Below are 21,406 nucleotides of genomic sequence, written 5' to 3'. Positions count from 1 at the left end.
CTCCATCAATCCTCTTTCTCCCATATGCCCTAATCGCATATGCCACAGATAGGTATCATCTGTATCAAATACTGCATCTGCAGTCACAGATGCTCCACCTATAATTGCGCTCCCTATGAGTCTGTATAGGTTTCCTGCTAGCTGTCCCTTCATGACAACCATTACAACCTTAATAACTTTGAGAACTCCACCTTCTGCTATGTACTTACAGCCATTTGAGTCAAGTGCCCCCAAAGATATTAAGTTTTTCCTTAATTCTGGTACATGTCTCACATCTGCTAAGGTTCTTCCTATCCCATCAAACATCTTGATTTTGATAGTGCCTATTCCAATGGTCTTGCATACAGCATCATTCCTCATTAGGACAGACCCACTATTATATGGTTGATATGTATCAAACCAATCTTTATGTGGACACATGTGATATGAACATCTAGAATCTAAAATCCAAGAATCAGAAGGTTGATTCTTACCTGATGATATAGAGAGTACATCTCCATCATCTCCATCTAAACTGTCAGCTACGCTAGCTTCCTTAGATACCTTATCTATACCTTTCTTCTTTAAGTCCGCCTTCCTCTTCAAGCACTCTCTCTTCAGATGACCTTCCTTCTTGCAATAGTAACAAAAGACCTTTGTCTTTGCCCTTTTTGATTTCGATCGACTCTTCCCAGATCCCTTCTGCTTTGATCTCCCTCTTTCCTGCTCCTTGTCACCTCCGAAAAGATATTGTCCTTGAGATTTCGTATTACTAGCCTTCTTCCTTGTATCATTGGACATGAGGACAGCTGCGACTTCATCCATCTCAAGGGTCTCCTTCTCGTACAAGAGAGTTGTTACTAGGTGATCATATGATTCTGGGAGCGACGACAGCAATAGTAATGCCTTGTCTTCATCCTCGATCTTAACCTCAAGGTTTGCAAGTTTACTTACGATCTGATTGAACATGTTAAGATGCTCTAATAGATCCGTACCTTCCTCCATCTATAGAGAATATAATTGCTTTTTCACGAACAACTTGTTCGTTAAGGACTTCGTCATGTAGATGCTTTCAAGTTTCGCCCATAACTGTGGTGCCGATTCGATACCCACAACATATTGTAGGGCATCATCAGAAAGATTTAATCAAATAGCACTTACCGCATTTTCCTCCATCTCTTCCCAATATTCGTCAGTAATTTTTGTCGGTTTCTTCGACTTTCCCAACAACGTTTTCGTCAAACCCTACTGTATCAGAAGATCCTTCATTCTTTGACACCAGAGGGTGAAATTGTTCTTCCCATTAAACCTCTCGATATCATACTTGACATTCGATCCCTTCCCTGCCATTGTGATAGTAAACCCTAGAAAACGAAAACCTAGAGCTCTGATACCAATTTGTAGAAACGCAACCCTAAAACGATGCAGAAGATAATAGAAGAACAAAACAAATAATGCACACGGATTTTACGAGGTTCGGCAAGGTTGCCTACGTCCCTGGTGAGATGAAATCCTGCTTCACTATTAATGGAGAATAGGGTTACAGCGCTCGTCCTCATACCTCTTAGTATTGCTTACATTACAGAGAAAGAAACCCTCGCTATAAATATATAGCGAAAAAATCCTAATCCGGAAAGTACATAATTGCCCTCAAATAAAAAATTCGAGTGGGGGGCTACGCCCCCTACACCCCCTGCTATGCAGGGGGGCCTCCTGCTCCCCTTGCAACCCCCACGACCCGTTAATCGGCTAACGGGACCGTCGTCTTGCCTGTCTAGGTGCTGCACCAGTACTCCCTGGATTAAACTGCGACGGAATACAAGACATCATACACTAACACATCTTAGGCCACTCACACGGGGTGTTTAGAGTTCTTTATTACTTTCAATGAAAGTTGAATGGTTCTCATTCAACCTCGATATGACCCAATCCTTACGATTATGGGGTCAGTGTGGGCCCGCAGGATTAATCAAGCCGAAGGCCTAGATACCTGACGTTAGAAAAAAAAAAGTGAAAAAGAAACCTGGAAGGTAGTTTATGTAGTTCTTGCACTCAAACGAAGGTGGGGTGAAATGATTGCCTTGCCTCCCATGAAAAAAAAAAATTTCACCCTTATGATATTTTTGTGTGTGTTTTCATTGACATCCATGTTATGCAGGGGCCATGATGCCTTTCAAGAAACTCTCTCGATCAAACCAAACCTAAAATCACCGTTTCAACACCCCTTCATCCTTTATATATATATATATATATATGCTGCTAATCGCAAAGCCCAAAGCCATTAAAGCAAGACCTTATTTGAAGAAATTAAATAAATGATAAATCTAAAAACAAATTACTAATAAAAAAGGAAAAATCTTATTGCAATTGAAGTGTGAATTGAAAAATTATTAGATTATTCTTTTCTAATCATTTCACGTAAATATGACGTTGAATAATTTTTTTTTTTTTGGTAAAGATAAGACGTTAATAATTCACCCTTAAGAAACCCTTTCTTATCAATACATTGAATATATTATATTACATAATTTTTGTGAATAAGACAAGAAGCAATGAAAAGAAAGTTGCAACTTCTTAGTTGATCACTCCGATGACAATAATTTGTATCAATAAAAAAATTGATAAAAGACAAGGGACCAAATCTTCAATAAAAGAAACTTTGTGCCTCACATAAGTGATTCACTTCACTTGAATAATCAAATCCCATTCAGTGGGGGCATTTGTGTGACTTTTATTCTTTGAAATAAATTTACCATCCTTTTTTGATCAATTTCATATTGAGGTAATATATGTCTTAAATAAAGAAAAAAAAATTAAGTGAAATATAATTTTGGAAAATTTTGGGGACTGGTTTCCTTCAACCATGGTTTATAGAGAATCTTTAGACTAGGGCATTTGGATGGTATGCAAAGGATATCGAGGAATACAAGTGTATTAATGACCCATTAATGGGTGTACTTTTCCTAGTCCCATGGGGGGTATAAGGACTTTCTCCAAGATTTTTCAACACGGATGAAGAAAAAAGTGACATGACCCTATGATTGGATTCCTTAATAATAAGTTCTATCACTAAATTCCATGAAACACACTTGGTCAGAAATATTATTATCGAGTTTCGGTGAAATCACGTGGCTCAAGAGGTTCTCTTTTCACTGTGGGTGAAAGAAAACCCGATTCAATAATTTTAACCCAAGGTCATTAACTTTGTAAACAATATCATGATACTCAATTCCCAACCCTTCAAGGTCCTTTTACAATTTCACCCTCACGACATCTTCGTTGGCATGAAATTATAATGGTAATTTATGAGATGGGTTTAATATTATTATCTACACTCTATAGGCTAAAAATAGAGTAAAGCCTGGAATTATATATAAAATTAAATACTTAAGCAAAGAAAAAAAAAATGTGTCGACATCATTTACTAATACAAAGTTGGTGTCATTGGAAAATAGGGAAAAGAAGTGAAATCAAATCATATAAAAAAAAAAAGAAAACATTTATAGCTAAAAAACATTACAAATCTAACTACTAAATTTATTTATATTTAACAACTAAACTACTTGACTTTTTAGAAGGAAAACTAGAGATTTCACTTAGAAAATACAATTACAATATTTAATAAAATTAGAAATAATTATACAATCATAACTATAAAAATTTTCATTTTTATTTTAAATTGATTTTCCTTTCCATTCTCTTATCAACCCATTTGACCCCATTTCTAATAAACTTTCAGCTAAAAACATACATGTATTGTAATGCCACCAGATAAGGTTACTAGATAAAATGATTTCAATTTTTTTTTTTTTAAATCAGCTCAAATTTTAAATTTGGTTCATTGGAACTCCTATAAATAAAAAAGATATTAAAATTAAAGCTGCGTTTGTATGCATACTAGTTAAATAATGCACTTTCTAAAAATATTTGTTTTTATCACCTTAGAATGCTTTCCAAACACAACCTAAATTTTTCGTTAGGCTCCCTTGGGCCCTAGCCCTCCAAAAGTGAACCGTGAAGCACATTATTGGGACTTTAACCAAGCTTACGCTCTCTTTCGTCTACCTCGTTAATGGCGACAACAACAACCAGAAAGTATAAAATTTTCAATTCCTCGACCATAATACCCTCCATTCAAATCACAAATGACAACGTTTCTGCCACTACATAGCCTGTACCATGAACTCCACATTAGGAAGTTTTCGTAAAATGGAGACTAAAGCTGTCCCATCTCTCGGACTTCTCCATCTATAATCAAACTCCTACACATACTCTAAAAAACACCCAACAACTGCACCATAACCAAACCCATCATTTCCAAATTCCAACTGCAACCCCTAACGTTTTAAGGTCAAACTTTGCTTATGTTGCAGTAAAGAAATGGGTCCCAACTTCTAGGTCCTAACTCCAACCATTAACAAAGATTTGCAAAGTTGAGACCTTTGAGGGGGGGAAGAAGAAGAACAAGAAAGAGGATTTAGTTGCAGGTTTTGCTTCAACTGAAATTAAAGTTTTTACAGAGCCCCTTAAATCCGTAAAAAAAATCAATCCATTTATTCGATGGAAAGAAAATAATAACCACAAAAAACAGATTAGAAAAACAGATTAGAAGTAAAGTGAAGAACAACCCACCTGGGTTTGGTTGCTTATTGTCATCAAGGAATGGACTATCATCATTCCAGGCATGGATAATAACTTCCTCCTCAAAGCGGGAAGAAAAGTTCATATTGATAATTCAAAATTACCCATTTCTTTTCACATGATTAAAAAGGGTAATTATTATATACGAGGAAGATTGAAGATAGGGAGAAAATTAAAAAGAAGATTAAAAAGGGTAATTATTATATACAAAGAAGATTGAAGATTGGGAGAAAACTAAAAAGAAATTAAAAAGAAGAAAAAAACATCCTTAATTTTAAGGAACCCAGAAGAGCTTCACTACCTTGTTTCTATTATCTAATCCATCTACTCTTCTTTTCATGTACTCCAAACTCCCCAAATCCTCTCCCCAATAAAACTCACCAATCGTCTCACTGATCCTTTCTCCACCTCTTCATCTCCTCCGCAACCACCACCAGTCTCACCTTCACGACCACCACCTCCATCACTAACCTCCACCGCTTCCAACTCATCCCGGACCACCGAACTCTCCTCAAAATCCTTCACATCATTGTTACACCCATGACCGCCTCTTCTCTTTCTGTCTCTTTTGTTCTTAGGATTAACTCTTTGCTGAATCAATCGATCTTCGAAACCATCAAGGATCTCGTGAATGAGTTGACGGTTAGGTGAAGAATCCCATCGAACCCAGTAACTCATATAACACCTGAAACAGTTGCAGTTAAAAGATGCAGGATGATCTCCACCGCTACTACTAGCAACAAAAATCTTCTGATTCTGACCATTCTTTCTACCCTCCGAAGAGTTTCCAGTACAAGAGATGAGATAAGCAAGAACCTCCCTTTCTTCAGGTGATAGCGCCACCGTAAGCGTCAGTAGAGTTGCAGGTAAGAACGCGAGATGATCGGAGACGACGGGCGGCGATGGGTGAACTTTCCCTTTCCTGTAAAGCTTCTTCATAGCTACTGATTCTCTCAATCTCCCTCTCTCTCTCTCTGTTCCTCCTTCTTCTCTTTTTCTTTTATCCGTCTCTGTTTCAGGTTTGAAGCGAACCTTTGGAAGGGTCGTTGAGACTTTTATTTCATCTCTCTCTGTCTCTCTCTCTATCTCTTTGATATTTTCAACTTTTACCAAATAGATAAATAATAAGTCAATAATGATGATTCTATGTACGGCTTAGATTTGTGATTTTGAAAGGGTCCCACTATAATGGCGTAAAATCTCAGCCGTGTATGATTTTTAATTTGGTGTGGGGTCTACCAATTTGTAGAATATTCTACAATCTACATAGACTAGGAACGGTTCTAGGGTATGATTCATGGTCAATCTATCTCAGCGGAAAACTGGAAACATGAGAAAGAATGGGGTCCACATAGACGGTGGTGGGTCCCCTTCAGTTCTTTTGAAAAATATTCTCGTGATACGGGGGAATCCTGCGAGACGAGGATCCCGAAGTTGTTCTCCTACGTCGATTAGCTAATCAGAGGGGATAGATCATCTCAACCGTCTAAATGGTAGACCAGTGAGTTGACTTTCTAGTACACCATCCTGCGCGTACTTCTCAGTATAGTGAGAAGGGTAACAAGTACTGGCGAGTGGGCGCGAAACACGTCAAAGTGAAGCTTCTGGGGCAGGGCACCAACCCTAACCACGTGTAACAATCAAACGAATGGAGGGTATTTTCGTCTCACTATGTGTCTGGCGTAGGAGCCACATTGTTTTAAGTTTTTTTTTTTTTTTTTTTTAAGGCTGTGTTTGATAGTCAAGGGAAAAAAAGAAAAAAAAAATACAAAAAAATGTATTTTTTTCTTAGATTAAAATTTTCTCTTTGCACTTGTTATGTCTTCATCCAAAAGAAGATTCAACTTTTGAAATTCAAAATTCCCTTTGAGAATTGTGAAGTTTTCTCTTACTCTCCAAAATATTATTGTAAAAACACAATAAAACATGAGAAAATATGAAAATATAATAAGACAAAAAATGAATAATTATACAATGATTTCCTATGTATTTATGTCTTTCCTAAAATTCAAAATTTTTTTGATTTTTTTCTTTTCTTCTCTTTGTTATCAAACATACATACTCTTTTTATTTTTTTACTATTTCATTTCATTTATTTTCTTCTCTTTTCTTTTTTAGGTTCTTTTTTCTTTTCTTTTCTTTTCTTCTCCTCTTGACTACCAAACACAGTCTAAATTTACGTCCTTTTAATATTTATATGTAATTATAGAAACACCCTTATTGAAAAAGTTTGTTCCTGGATAAGTTTTGTGACGTGTCAACTGCTTTTGAAAGTATAATATATACGGGAGTGCGCTTCAGTAATAAACAACACATTGAAGTATCAAATAGACAAATAGTACAACACATTGAAGTGTCAAATAGACAAATAGTACAACACATTGAAGTATCAAATAGACAAATAGTACATTGGTAGTTCCAACATCCAATACATTGATTATCTCCCAAGTCAAAAGGCTCTCTCTCTCTCTCTCTCTCTCTCTCTCTCTCTCTCTCTCTCTCTCTCTCTCTCTCTCTCTCTCTCTCTTAATGTGATTTTCTTATTAAGAATCATATTTAAAACAGGTTTTGAACTCAAGTTTGAGTAAAAAAATACATGAGATTTGGTGAGGAGTCATCAAGATTTAATCGAGTTAAAAAAATAAGCAGCAGATTAATTTGAGTTTTATTGATTTAATGCTTTTGTTCAATTATGTAAAATTCCATCCATATTTTTTCTCATATGTGAAGCAATTATAATCTCAGACGCTGAATCTCTCCTCACTCGGAGAAAGAGGAGGGACATATTTAAGTAAGACAAAACATGCATGACTCATTCTGATTAGGTTTTGAAAAGCGTAAGCTGAGTAAAAAAAAAAAAATTGATTTTTCAACTATATTTAGGGTGTCAAATAATTTGCTTCATATTTTTTTTTTGCCTTTCGTATAATACCTTCTTTTTTGTCGAGAGTAAAATCTTGTCATTTCACATCAACTTGAAAACAATACAAGACAAGGATACCTCTTGAGAATGATGTGTTGATTAATCATTTTCAAGCTATTATAAAAAGATCTATTTTACCCTTGGCATAAAGAAGATTACATGCTTTAAGTACACCTATGGAGGTATCATTTAAACACTCTCTTTATTAATATACTAAGAGAAAGTGAATATCCTAGTAAACACAAGTATCTTGAATCACTAACACCAAAATAAATTTTCGTATGGTTATTATTTCATGAGTTTGGCTTTTGTGCATTATCGTGTACGATGGATTGGTCCTTTGTTGTTTAGGGGTAAAATGGTATTATAAGTTGTCACTTTATCCTTGTCTCACAACTGATGTGATACTAATATGCATACACAATCTTGTACTCAACCTTTTGTCCTATCTTATTACTTTTAAGCAATGGGTGTTAATTTCCTTATCTCCCAATTAGAATCAATGCTTCGATTGTTTTCATGTAAAAATGCAGAAAATGTTTTTTTTTTTAATTATAAAATAGGATTTTGCACTATTTGTTTATACATAAAAATATAAACAATAAAGTTGAAAATTTTACGCAGAGTAAAATCTTGCAATGAAAAAGATATAACCTAAATGAAAAAAGAGTGCATGTAAGTTCATATCCCATGGCCAAAGGGTCATTTGAAGTCTTAAATTTGGTTATCTTGAGATAGGTTATATGTCAAATTTGTTGATATTGTTTTTAAAGTATGATCTACCATGTAATGTACGAGGATTTTCCCCTTTATTTTTCCTAATAGTTTCTATTATTTAAACAATCTCAATAAATCATAAAAAGACATATATATGGACAGGAAAAATTAGTCCGAAGCTTAATACATGATTAATTTATGTGTACATATATATCCATTGATTTTGTTTGCTGACCTACCTACCTTATGCCAGATATAGACATGCAGGATAGGGTTTCTGCATTGAACATGTATGAAGCACACCCTATTATCATTGGAGAAGGATATCTTCCAATAAGAATGGGAAAATGAAAGAATAAGAAGAAGATGATGGTGATAACGACGATAACAACAATATAGAGAAGGGCGAAAAAGAAAAAACATTTCAAGTGACATACTAGGAGGGGTCCAAATTTTATTAACGTAGGCTTAGTTCATTAACCCATTTATTAAGTTTGATTTTTAAAAAAGGAAAAAAATTGTTGCTTGCAAAACAACCACATTGGTTGGAAGCATTTAGTGAGACTCAGCCAGATTGGAAGTAAAGTGAAGGGAAGGAAAGGGAAATTAAAATACAAATAAAAATGGTTTTAGTTTGTGGCAAACAATGATGGTATAACTAATCTAATTAAAAGTATATTAAATTTAGTAGTTAATTTTTACTTTGCTTTTCAAATAAATTCCTTAAAAATTGATTATAAGCATATGAAAAGGTTTAAGATTTGATTTGAAAAGTTCAATTTATATATTTGATAAGATTATAAGTCAGGTTCACAATTATCATTATAAATTTTTTTATTTATTTCTATATTATTTTTATTTCATTTTTCTTTACATGCAAAAGAGATGGATCCTATAGATAAATGAACAATACAATTAAGGTTTTTTCTGCATAATATTTTCTAGGGTAAGTTTTTCTACATAACTATTCATAGAAGCAGATAGATCTCTGGAACAAATCTTTTCAACTCCCTTTACAGTTGAAACTCATCCAAAAAAATAGGAAGACTTAACCCACCTTACCACTAACCAAAGCAAGACGATGCTCATCTTTACAGTTGAAACTCATCCTAAAAAAACCAAGAAAACTAACATTACATATGAAATGTTGGGAGAGTAACTCTGTCTTCATTAATAATATGAATAAGATCCCTAGGAATAGTAGAATCATCTTCAAAAGTAGAATTGATTAAAGATTCACAATTCAAATTTGCTAACTGATCTTTTGCTCGATTACTTTCCCGATAAGAAAAAAATATGTGGGCACCAAGCAAATCACAAAGGGAGATAACTTATTGAAACCAATATCAATAGCTCCACATATTGGAGTTTCTTTGGGTCACAATTTTCACAATGAGAGTAGAATTTGAATTGATATAGAAATCATGTAATTTTCACTTATTGTCATTGTGTGATATCAATGAAAAACTAGAGAGGAAGTTTTCTGTGATAATTTCATCATCTATAGTGATTTGACGCTATGATTGGGCCTAGCTGGGCCTGGCTGAGCTTATACCCTTACACCATGACCTGCCTATTTAAGTGATGAGTCGATCTCGATCAGGTTTTAGGCTTTAAAGAAGCTTCTCCTAATTGGGCTAATTAGGCCTTAAATGGGGTAATGTACCAATAAAGTTTTATATGGGCCTTAAACGGTCTTAGGTTTAAGTAAAATTTAATATATTTTATTAAATTATCAACGATTTAAAAATATATTACACTTAATTATATTTAATAATTGATAAAAATATCAATATATCCTATTCTATCCAAAAAATAAAACATAAGTATAAATAGTCAGGCTAAACATGTGGGGCCAAATCAAGATTGTAAACAGGCCAGGCCAATCAATTGCTTGTCGATCTTACTCCTAGCACCATGTATTACCTGTTCTTAAATGGACCGGGCCTAAGTTCGACATGTTTAATAATCAATTTGAGAAGGGCTTAGACGGTCAAACTGCTGTGGGCTTAGGATTAACATCTCTATTGGTATCGTTGGCTGCCATAGGAGGGTATTATCGACCCCAAACAATAGGGGATGGAAATTTATGGTGGGACAAGAATTCCATCGTATAGTCACATTGCTTGTGGTGAAGAATTTTTCCCACTCCTATCGGTGAAGGTTGGTGAAGAAAAACTTTTGCCAAATTAAAATGGCGGAATGGGAATACCCCACGGAAAAGTAGGGGCTATGTTAGTGAAATGGTCATGCACAACAGCACAAGTGGGTTTATCTCTCCTGTATGCCTTTAAACGTGGCATAACCAAGTGACTCTGTGGGTGCTGCTCGTCTAAGTAGAGAACAGTCCCTGGGTTGTGGGCCAACTGCGCAAGGTCTTAGATATCATTGCGGTACCCATATCGGTTTCAACTGACATCTTGGTTTTTTAACCGTTTAACCTTCTCATATACCAATACGACCTATGGTATCAGTATCATATCATTTCATTTCAGGGTATTGATAATATCGATATGTATCAATTGGTATGGTTCGATCCGATCGACAATGACCTGATAGATCAACCCACGATTTGAAGGAGTATATAATGTATTATCGTCTTGTTAAGTAAGTCATTGTAATTTGGGGTTTTTTGAGCTAGGGTTTCAGGGTGAGTTTTCTTGCCGTTGCTTGGGTGTAATCTTTATTTCTTCTACATAGTAAAAAATATTATTCTTTGTCCGAGGATATAGCACACCACACCGGTGTGTGAACCTTGTTAAATTTCTGTGTTATGCGGATGTGTTGGCCGTTTATTTTTTGTATTTTGTTGGTGTTTGCTCTAACAGGGGATAAAAGTTTTTAGTGCAAGGGTAACTGACTTGGTTCTTTTTGCAAGGAGATGTGTTTAACTTTTTTTTTTTTTAAGTTCAAATGCTTATTGACCATTGCATGGTAGACTTATATAGAGATTAAGGACAAATCCACAGAGGAGTCAATAGAGACTCAAAACCACACTTCTTAGAAAGCAAAGAGATGTGCTTAATTGATAAGAGTAGAAAGGAAAATTGAGGAATAAACCACAATATATATATATCATTTCCGTGGTATCACACATTACAGGATGGCATCACACAATGTCCTAATCCTTTGTCGTAATAAAAATAAAATGCTTATATATCTCATATAAATTAAATTTTATAGAGAGAGAGAGATGATATATGTATTCATAAGAACGGGGCGAGTGATGTCTTCAATAAATTCTCGGATAGAAGTTGATTTGTTCTCTCACTAGGGTGGAAGGAATCCCAGAAAACGTATTTGTTGGCATCCTCACAGGTGAAGGGGTTGTATTGATCGCATAAGTAGCCCATTTCAAACAATCCTGTTGCACAGCACGCCACCGCCGCATTCACAAATCCTGTATTTGGGTTTTGGGCCAGACCCAAGTTAACCCAGTCCAAAAGAAAAAAATATATTAGATAGAGAGAGAGAGAGAGAGAATCTCATTCCTCATTAAGATCAGACCTAGATTATGATTTTGGGTTGAATACAAAAATGGTTGGCACTCCACAACCATCTCACTGCTCAATTTTCAATCCAAAACAAGTAGTTTTTGTTTTGTTGCAAGTAAATAAAAGGAAGGAAAGTGAAACTGGTTTTCTAAAAAAAAAAAAAAAAATATAATTATATTAATATAATTACCTACGAATTGTGTGATTTTTTTTTTTTTTTAATATTTAGTAATTAGATTTTTCAGATGTAATTTTTATCTTATGGAGTTGAATACAAAATAAAGTGAAATTTAACAATTAAAATTAGAATAATTTGAAATTAGTGACATAATCATGTTAAGTAATAAATACAAAGAAGAAGATTTGTCTAATAGGGTAGAAGTTAATGATGACGCTAAGCGTTTGATGAGTACAACCACACTGCAGAATTAAGAAGGAGATGTTCCTTTATTTTCTGATTTGATGATTTGACTATTGAATGATTATTCAAACTTCCATCAACAGGGGATGAGAGTTAATGATAGAGCTTACTATTCCACGAGTTCAATCATAACATCAAATCACAGTAGATGAAAAGGTTCTCTTCATCAATCAAGGGTGAAAAAATATTTATCAATCACTAAAGTTTCTATTTTAGGTTTCATCCACAGTTCGAGGCATCAGTAACATATTGGCATATGTCATTGGCACCCAATATCAATAGGTGGTATTGATATGGGAGATGGTCAAATGATAAAAAAACCAAGGTCTCAATATTTTGAGAGTAAAAATGGTGCAATCCAACCCAATAAGATTTCTCTCTCTCTCTCTATATGTATATGAAAAGGAATCAGCAGCACCCCTACCACGGGGTAATGAAATGACACCCCACCCCTCCCCTTAGATGTCCATGCGAACATTTCCATTGGCCACATGTTAGTGCAGGCCAAGCAACGGGACAGTAAACCTAACATATATTATTATTGAGGATATGTTTTCTGTCAAGACCACGTCAAAAGGGGATGCGAAATAACCACTGTGACCCTTCTTGTCAATGTCCGAGCGTAATGAAACACCGCACTTTAGAACAGAAAACTTTGTTCCATTGTTATCAGTATCGGCCAATTCCTAAGACTTTTTTTTTTTTTTTTTTTTGGAGGGGTAAGAATACTTAAGACCTTGGTTTCATCTAACTTCACTTTCCTTCCTCTTCTTCGCGTGATTCATACCATGGCCCAGGCATAGCTACCTCACTTTCTCATGCCGTCACGCAGGGAATGTGAGTGATAGTTAGCCAAACCCTTGTGAAATGTGAACTTTTTCAGAAATATTTTCTTAACTCATATAAACTAGGAGAGAGAGAGAGAGAGAGAGAGAGAGAGAGAGAGAGAGAGAGAGAGAGAGAGTTACCAAAAGCAGAAGGTTTCCGAATGATCTCAAGAAAGGGGTCGTAAGGGTTAGAGAATGCCAACTTGATCCCTGGCAGCTCCATGCCTAACTTGATCGCCAACCATTGTAGCTTTCCATTGAATTCCTTAGCCACGTCATTATACTTCCCAATGCACCCATTCCCTTCCATCGTATTCGTGGTTCTCTCCAATGGCAAACAACCCATAGGAGGTAACCCACCAAGTGATATATTCCTAGCTCCAAGACTATACAGTTCCCTCAAAAAATTCTCTGCAATTCCGGCCAAAAAGTCCTCATACTGGCCAGCCACGGGGTACTGCCTCGACCGGCCACCGGGAATTAAGTAGTAATTCTCTAGGAAGTCATTAGTTCCTATACTTATCAGGTACAATGCTTCCCTCAGTATCTTGTTCGCCTTCTTCACCCCAAGATACTTCCTCAATCTACTCTGGTACTCCTTGTAGTTCACTATTTCCATCCACAGAGGTAGCACATTCTGTAACACAAAAAAACAATATAATAACGAGCGAAGAAAATAAAGGGCAAACCTAATATAGTAATTCTTACTTTTCTACCTTACCAAGACATTAGAGGTGGAATTATCATAACCAGTTCCGGCAGAAGCGAAGCAGACTCCGGTGGCGAAATCCTTTATAGTAAATTTTGGATCCAAGTAAGCAGGAACATAGGGTTTGATCCCCATGGCTTCAGAGATGAAGTCAGGAGGGATTCTACCATTGGAGAAGCGACCAGTGGGTTGGCCACCTGGGAAATCACGACCATATGGCTTGTGATTACTCTTCAGGATGGTTCTGATCTGATTATTGTTTCCAGAATCCACAGATGAGTCTCCAAAGACTATGACTGCAGGTACTTTAGCTCTGCAACTTGGTACTGCAAATGATGATATTACTAAGAAGATAAAGAGAAAGAGACATTGTATTGAAGATGAAGCTGCCGACTCTACTGTTGCGTTCATTTTTTCTTTTCCTTCACTTTACCCAAATCAAAAACTAGTTTAGAAAGTGGAGGATTGTTCGGGGAGTTCATTTATAAGAAAAGTCTGATGAATTATTAGGTAAGATGGGTGGAGAATGAGAAGCTGGGGCCCGATGGAGTAGATGTTCGTTGGGAACTTTAATTGCTTCTTGTTATATATATATATATATATATAACAACAATAAATATTGCTTATTATTATTATTATTATTATTATTTTTAAAGATAATAAACAGGTGGAAAAAACTGGCTTAATTAATGGTTTGAGGTATTGGTATCGGAAGGCCGATCTGGATTGATATCGGTACTTGTCAATCCCGAATTATAAGGATCACATATCGTTGCAGGAAATGATAAGGATCAAGGGTTCAAAAAAAAAAAACCATGGTTATAAGTATTGGTATCAAGTCGCCTAATATTTTGGCAAGTGTCATATCCAAGGATTAAAGTATCGGTATCGGTCGTCGTATCGGTCGGTCAAAATTAAGATACGTATCGGAGAGTATCGTATCGTATCGGAGATGCACTAAGATACATTAAAGATACACATATAAATGGATAGGAAACATTATTTTAAACACTTTTGCATAAAGAATTTGTTAAAAAAAGCTATTGATAACATGTATTATGCATAAACACTAAATTGAGGGTATCGTACTAAGAATTCAAGGTTTGTAGTTGTCCCATAAATGTAAAATCCTTCTTCCCAACCTTGATTTTCATTTTAGTTAGAGAGAAATATGACTGACAGCAACTTTGGAACAAAAACCCTTCAAAAAATCGCGTGTTTTCTGAAAAATTACCCATCTTGGCCATTATATGACCGATACGTATCGATACTCACCGATACGTATCGATATATATATATATCGATACTCACCGATACGTGCCAATATATACCGATATGTACCGATCGATACATATCGATACTCACTGATACGTACCAATACATTCCGAAACGTATATTTTACCTCAATTTTATAATTTTCATAGTCGTATCGAGGCATATCGTATCGTATCGATGTGTAATGGTGGTGTATTGATGCATATCAGTATGTATTATAGGATATATATTGATACGAAAGGATTTTAAAAATTTCATGTATCGTATCGATGTGTATCGTATCGGTCGGATAAATTTAAGATACGTATCGAAGGGTATCGTATCGGTATCGGAGATACTTAAAACCATGGTCATATCCCAATGCCTGGCTGATATTGTATCAGTTGAACCGTATGAAACAAGGATAAATAAATAAATAAAAAAAAATTAAAGGTAAAATAGAAGTATTTCTATCCAATACATGCGATCTGATATTAATTCATTCCGATACCATACCCGATACATGAACTTAAAGGTCACTATATGTATTGATGTTGGTATTGTCTCAGCCTACACCGATACAATGATGATATAGTGATATGGACCTACTAGAATTGGATCACTATTGAGCATAATTTAATATAAATGAATAATGTTTCTTCTCCAAGAGTATACCCTACGCCCCCAACCAGCTTTATCTATCTCTCTCTTCCCATGCAATGCCCTCCCTACCCCTACCCCTACCCCGCTTTAGTCATACCAAAAGAGGCATTGTGACTTGTGAGTGGACATGAAACAACCTTCCTCTTTCAAAAATATCCACTTTTCAGCCGATACCCTCAATCTATGTATCATTCTAGCGGCTATCCCAAGTCCTGATAATATTCGGGATAAAAAAAAAAATCATTGTCATTGTTCGGTGATTTACATAATAGCCGGCTTCTACTGATTTGGGGCGATTGGCTAGGACCCTGAATCTTAATTCAGAGTTTTTAAAGACTGTCCGTAGGGACAGGTTTGTACTTTGAGTGAGCTGCTAGCTATTTATGACAAAAAGCTTGTAATGTATCGATCGTTGGGTTGACAGGTTACAATTAAGATATGTATTAAAAGGTATCGTATCGAATCATATTGTATTGAAAATATGCTAAGATATGTTAAAGATTAAGGATTTAAGTGTCAGTATTGAAATTCATCTAAAAAGAAAAAGTATCATACCGTATCATATCATATCGGAGATATTTTAAACCATGCTTATAAGTGTTTTAAGTAAGATATAATTAATGAAGTCTTTACTTTATTTCAAGAAATGAAGAAACAACAACCAAAGGAACTGAAAAGTAATTAATGAACGGTTAACTACTTTTGGTGGCATTTAAAATGCCGATACACTCTTTCATTTTGTTTAATTTAATTTATTTCATTTTGGGGGTATTCTGTATTACACTATTACCTAATACACAACACCATAAACTTGTTCGTATAATAGGTTTCACATCTATTGATTGGTGGGTCCAACCTTGAATCTTGGCATGGTTAGAGGCTGGAGAGAGTGGCTAGAAACAGAGATTAATTTCACATTTGCTCCAATATCAATTATATTGGGACTGATCCCACATCAAGCCAATTTATGGGTTGATTTTTCACATACGTAATTGTGGTATTAGAACAAGTGATCGTTAGTCTCAATTCTCACACCGAATGGATGATTGGCATGGTTTGAAATTTTTGATTGGATTGATACCAACCTCCAAATCCCGATATTGATTAGTCTAATATTGATCCATTAGTAAGGTATAACGGTAAAATAGTTTAAAATATTTAGAAAAAAAGGATTAAAGTTTTTCGAACTGATCTTAATTGATATTGAATGAGACCATCTTGAGTTTTAAAACCTTGTGACCTGATGCTAGAATGAAACCCCTTAGGAAAGGGCTACAAATCTTTTTGGTGAAGTTTGCTCTATATATATATTATTATAAAAGCATATACTCATGCTTCGTAATTAATCTTTTATTGGACTACTTTATTCTTCTTATTCTTCTTGTTTATTTAAATTTCTTAACTTTAATCTTTCTTATTTTACTATTTTCTTGGTATCCTTTGTTTTTTTTTTCTTGATAATTAAATGAAAAATCCATATTTTCTATATTCTCTCTCCTCAACTGCTTTCTTAATTTAAAAAACATCTATATTATATTTTCTAGATTCTTTCTCCTCTATTGCTTTCTTAAATTGTTTATTTATTTATTTATTTATTTATTATTATTATTATTTTAAAGAAACTAAACTAATTTCATTTAATTTCTTTATCGACAATACTCTCTTAAACTTGAGAAAGGTTGATGGAGGCATTGCTACTATATCAAAGTTTAGTGGAAGACCAACTGAGGACATTGTTCATGAGAAAGAGAAAGCACTGCGCTCTACATTTCTTAGGGATGGTCTCTACATAAGAAAAGTTGTTTGCTTACTTGTTACAATGATCCTAGGCAGACATGGAGTTTCATAGTGATACAAAACAATCTTTCTCTCACAGTTTCTTAGAATTATTTCCTTTGTTTTGTTGAGCTCTGAGTAGGTTTTATGTGGTTCTCCAAATAATGATGATCTCATTATATACAATATTTTTTTTATCCACTTTTATGTTTTATGAAGGCAATCATTAGTAGTATAGGTAATGATGAACACAATAAAATCCTTAGTTTGCTTCTCTTTCAGTTTTCGTGAAAATTTTTCTCTATTGTTGTTTCATAGGAGATATGGCTTGAAGAGTACAAATTGGAGTAGTGTACATGTTGGTATAGCCATCATTGAAGATTTCCTCATATATATATAAGTTGTTAATTCCTCACGGAAACAAAAAGAGGGTGTTCTGATGGTGAAATTTCAGCTGAGAACAACATTCCAACAACCAAACACAGTAAGTCTTTTAAAACCAGGTGTTGTTTTCATGCTATAATTATCACAATCGTTCTTGTTTCATTATTGTCTTGATCATGTAATTTCTGGTTGAACTGTTAATAATATAGTTGAGTGTTAATTATGGTAAAAAACACTTTCTTGAATAGTTGCTTAGCTATTGTCGTATTCAAGGACATTACCAATTACAAGAGTTAATGTATGAGAATGAGTTTAAGATCCTTATGCACTTATGTTGTGAATAAGGTAATAAGATTTAAATCACAGATTGAGAACTATTTTGAACTCTTTTTTGGGTTGCAATAGTTACAATTGTTTTTCTTCATCAATGAATTATGGTTGCAATGGTTAGTTTAACTCCCTTTTATTGGTTGCAACAGACTATATGTCCTTTTATTCTCTTGGTACTGTGATGGCTCGACTACAGGTATATCTCTGAATCCCTTTCATATATATATATATATATATATATATAAATATATATATTTTAATAAAGTTTGAGTAGTGAGTGCGCCTCTGAATCACTTATATTGTGAATAATGTGATGTGATTTAAATCACAAATTGATAACTATTTTGAACCTTTTTTTGGGCCGCAATAGTTACAATTGTTTTTCTTTGATAATGAATTATTGTTGCAATGGTTACCTTAATTCTCTCTTATTGTTTGCAACATGCTTTATTTTATTTTATTATCTTGCTACTGCGGTTGATATTACAGATAAATCCCTTTCTTTCTTTCTTTTTTTTCTTAATGAAGTTTGAGTAGTGAGTGTTTCTCTTCCTCACTATATTCATGAATTTTCTTGATAACAATGCTTTCCCTTTTCCATAGATGATCTTCTCATATATAGACAGTTTGACATTAAGTTTCAAACTTCTACCCCTATGAGAATTTCAAAAATATTTGGCAAAAGGCAGGTTTTACTTGAGCTTTTTTAAAATTTTGTTAAATATTTATATTATTTGTCACCTTTAAATTTCAAATTGTTATTTTTCATATCCTCTACCATGCATACATCCCTTACCTCTCCCGCCCTTCTATTTTATGTTACTTGTATTCTTTCTCTCTCTCTATTCTCTCCCTCTCTCACCGTCTCTGTCAATGTACGACCATACATATAGCTTTAGTTAGTTTATAGTATTTTTTCTCTCCGTGTGCATTTGCACATAGATTTTTTGCTAGTGTATATATATATATATATTATTTTTTTCATCATCAAGATTTATTTGAAAATTATTAATTGAATTTTTCATGTTTTATTCTATATATCAAAATATTTATAACAAAATAATAAATTCATACAAAAGTCATAAACCACTATACATACCGAAATGAGATGTAGTAATGTGCAGTAACTTTTTGAACAAAGATATTTCATCTCTAGAACTATTAGTAGTGTTTCAGCCTTTCAGGGACTTGGTCAATGGATTAGGTCCCCTTGACTAATCACTTAACACTATTAACATTTTCCTACTTTTTATGTAGGTTGTGGTCTTCTTGGCCCCAATTCTTGCTCCTATGTGGGTCCATGGTTCCTACTGATCCCTAGCCAAAAAAGAAGAAGAATATATTACTATAAGTTTACAACAAGTTGTCATAAAAATATGTTCATGAAGTACCTACCGCCACTTTTGCACCTTATCCTACCTTAGTTTGTGGCAACAAGGCCTTTGTTTAATATGCTTGTTTGCAATTACTAATTCAAAGTTAATGATGACTCAAAGTAAGTCCAAACATATGGTGGGTTAATCAATTGAACATAAAGTTTGCAATTAACCAACATAGGTGTTTTCTATCTATCCAGTGGTTAAAATGACCAAATTGATAAATCAAAATATGTTAATCATACTGAGAAATTGCCATTGAATTTTTTTTTAGGGGGGGTGGGGGGGTGGGGGGTACGTGGGTGGGGTTAATGATTAGTAAAGTGGAATTAAAAAATAAAAATATTATACTGTTAACGTCCTGGTATACCTAGACGGCTCAAATACAAGCTCATTGTTTACTTTGACCTCCACATTTAGCATTGTCATTTACAGAGGAGGAAAGTCTAAATCCTCAACACTTAGTTTCTCCCAATTTAAATATGTGATTATGAGATTCATTCCACCAAAAAAAAAAAGATTATGAGATTCATTAAGACGCATATGGCTTGCTGCTAGGGCTATCTTTGATGTTTCAAAAAAATTTCATAGGCACTTAGTGTTTCAAACCACCATGTTTGGTCTTACGACCCCTTCTCCTTCCCCTGAGAAGTTTGGGTAACTTTCTCACCTTTCGAGATTGCCAGATCTATTTGAAGCAGCTCTTGAATACTCCTTGTCTTCCTTAGAAATTCTTGAGAGCCTGGATCTAGCGACCTATCCTTCATAGAGTTCCGCTCCTAGTCCTTATGCAACCTCGTGCCTATCACATCATTAGTATGATGAGATGAATCTTGATTGAAATTAGGGTTTTAGTTCATGGTATTTGCAATGTATCAATTGCAGTCAATTCTATTATCGATATGGATCAAGGATTTACATATTGGTATCGGTCTCTGCTGATATTGATCAAGATTGGATCTGATCAGGGTGCATTGATCACTTCTGCCTCTTTTTTTTTTTTTTTAAAGTACATTTTGTTACTCTTTTACCCTCGAAATGACAAGGGCAACTGATATGGATCAATCAAGTATCAATATAAGTCAGAGTTGATACCAATACAATAAGTCAATACGATACCGGTACTTGAAACCATGATATAATTTGGCTGTATCAGGCTGATTTCATTACCCAAAAAAAAAAAAAAAAAAAACCCCCGCTTTTTTACCTCAAAACCTTGACTGTATCGGTCTATACGCAATCATATGCAACCGTTACTGATATGTATTAGTCAATTCGACCAATATGATACTGATACCTAAATCCAAGATTGGAATAGTATTGCATGCCTCTGCTCCAAATTCAATCTGGTTTCACCTCTAGAAGCAAAGCAAGGATTTAAACTATGCGTAAAGACAAGCAAACATATAAGTGTACTTGTAAAACTTATCTTGTTCTTTAATGTGTTTGTGTTTGTGTTTGTGTAGGTGAGAGAGATTTTAAAGCTCAACATAGAAAAGAGGCGACCTGGCCTTTAGGTGGTACAATTTGTTGTGGAAGGAAGAGGAAGTGATGAGGAACAAGAGTAGCAAATTAAGAAGTGGACAGAAATAGACATATATTGAAGGACCATCCCCCCTTCGCCCTACCCCCACCGTTATGGCACCGAAGGAGATGGTGTTGTATTCATTAGAGGCACAAGCCGCACAATTTCTAGAAAACGACTTAGATGAGAGAGAGAGAGAGAGAGATTAAAGATTGCATCTAGAAACAGAGGCATTGGTTTCCGTCTCTTTTAATGTGTCCTCACACATCAACAACTAACCTTCATCTCTCCATTGAGGACCCTCATCCCATCCAGAGAGAGAGAGAGAGAGAGAGAGAGAGAGAGAGAGAGAGAGAGAGAGAGAGAGAGAGAGAGAGAGAGAGAGAG

The 21,406-nt window shown here is 34.7% G+C and overlaps 2 protein-coding genes across 2 annotated transcripts; both read right to left on the bottom strand.

Annotated features, from left to right (window-relative positions):
• Positions 1–4,792: 4,792 nt before the first annotated feature.
• LOC122084593 lies at positions 4,793–5,675 on the bottom strand. Its single transcript, XM_042652965.1, has one exon. It carries the CDS (start codon positions 5,557–5,559, stop codon positions 4,957–4,959), a length of 603 nt encoding a protein of 200 aa, XP_042508899.1. The 5' UTR covers positions 5,560–5,675; the 3' UTR covers positions 4,793–4,956.
• Positions 5,676–11,307: 5,632 nt separating this feature from the next.
• On the bottom strand, positions 11,308–14,172 carry LOC122083591 (GDSL esterase/lipase At2g04570-like). The gene is made up of 3 exons (XM_042651456.1): positions 13,724–14,172; positions 13,144–13,639; positions 11,308–11,660 (listed from the first exon to the last, which is right to left on the bottom strand). The coding sequence occupies exons 1-3, from the start codon at positions 14,120–14,122 to the stop codon at positions 11,467–11,469; spliced, it is 1,089 nt and encodes a 362-aa protein (XP_042507390.1). The 5' UTR covers positions 14,123–14,172; the 3' UTR covers positions 11,308–11,466.
• Positions 14,173–21,406: the final 7,234 nt, after the last annotated feature.

Source organism: Macadamia integrifolia, chromosome 7 (assembly GCF_013358625.1).
Source record: "Macadamia integrifolia cultivar HAES 741 chromosome 7, SCU_Mint_v3, whole genome shotgun sequence".
Lineage (NCBI taxonomy): Eukaryota > Viridiplantae > Streptophyta > Magnoliopsida > Proteales > Proteaceae > Macadamia > Macadamia integrifolia.
This window is presented reverse-complemented; position numbering and strand designations above follow the sequence as displayed.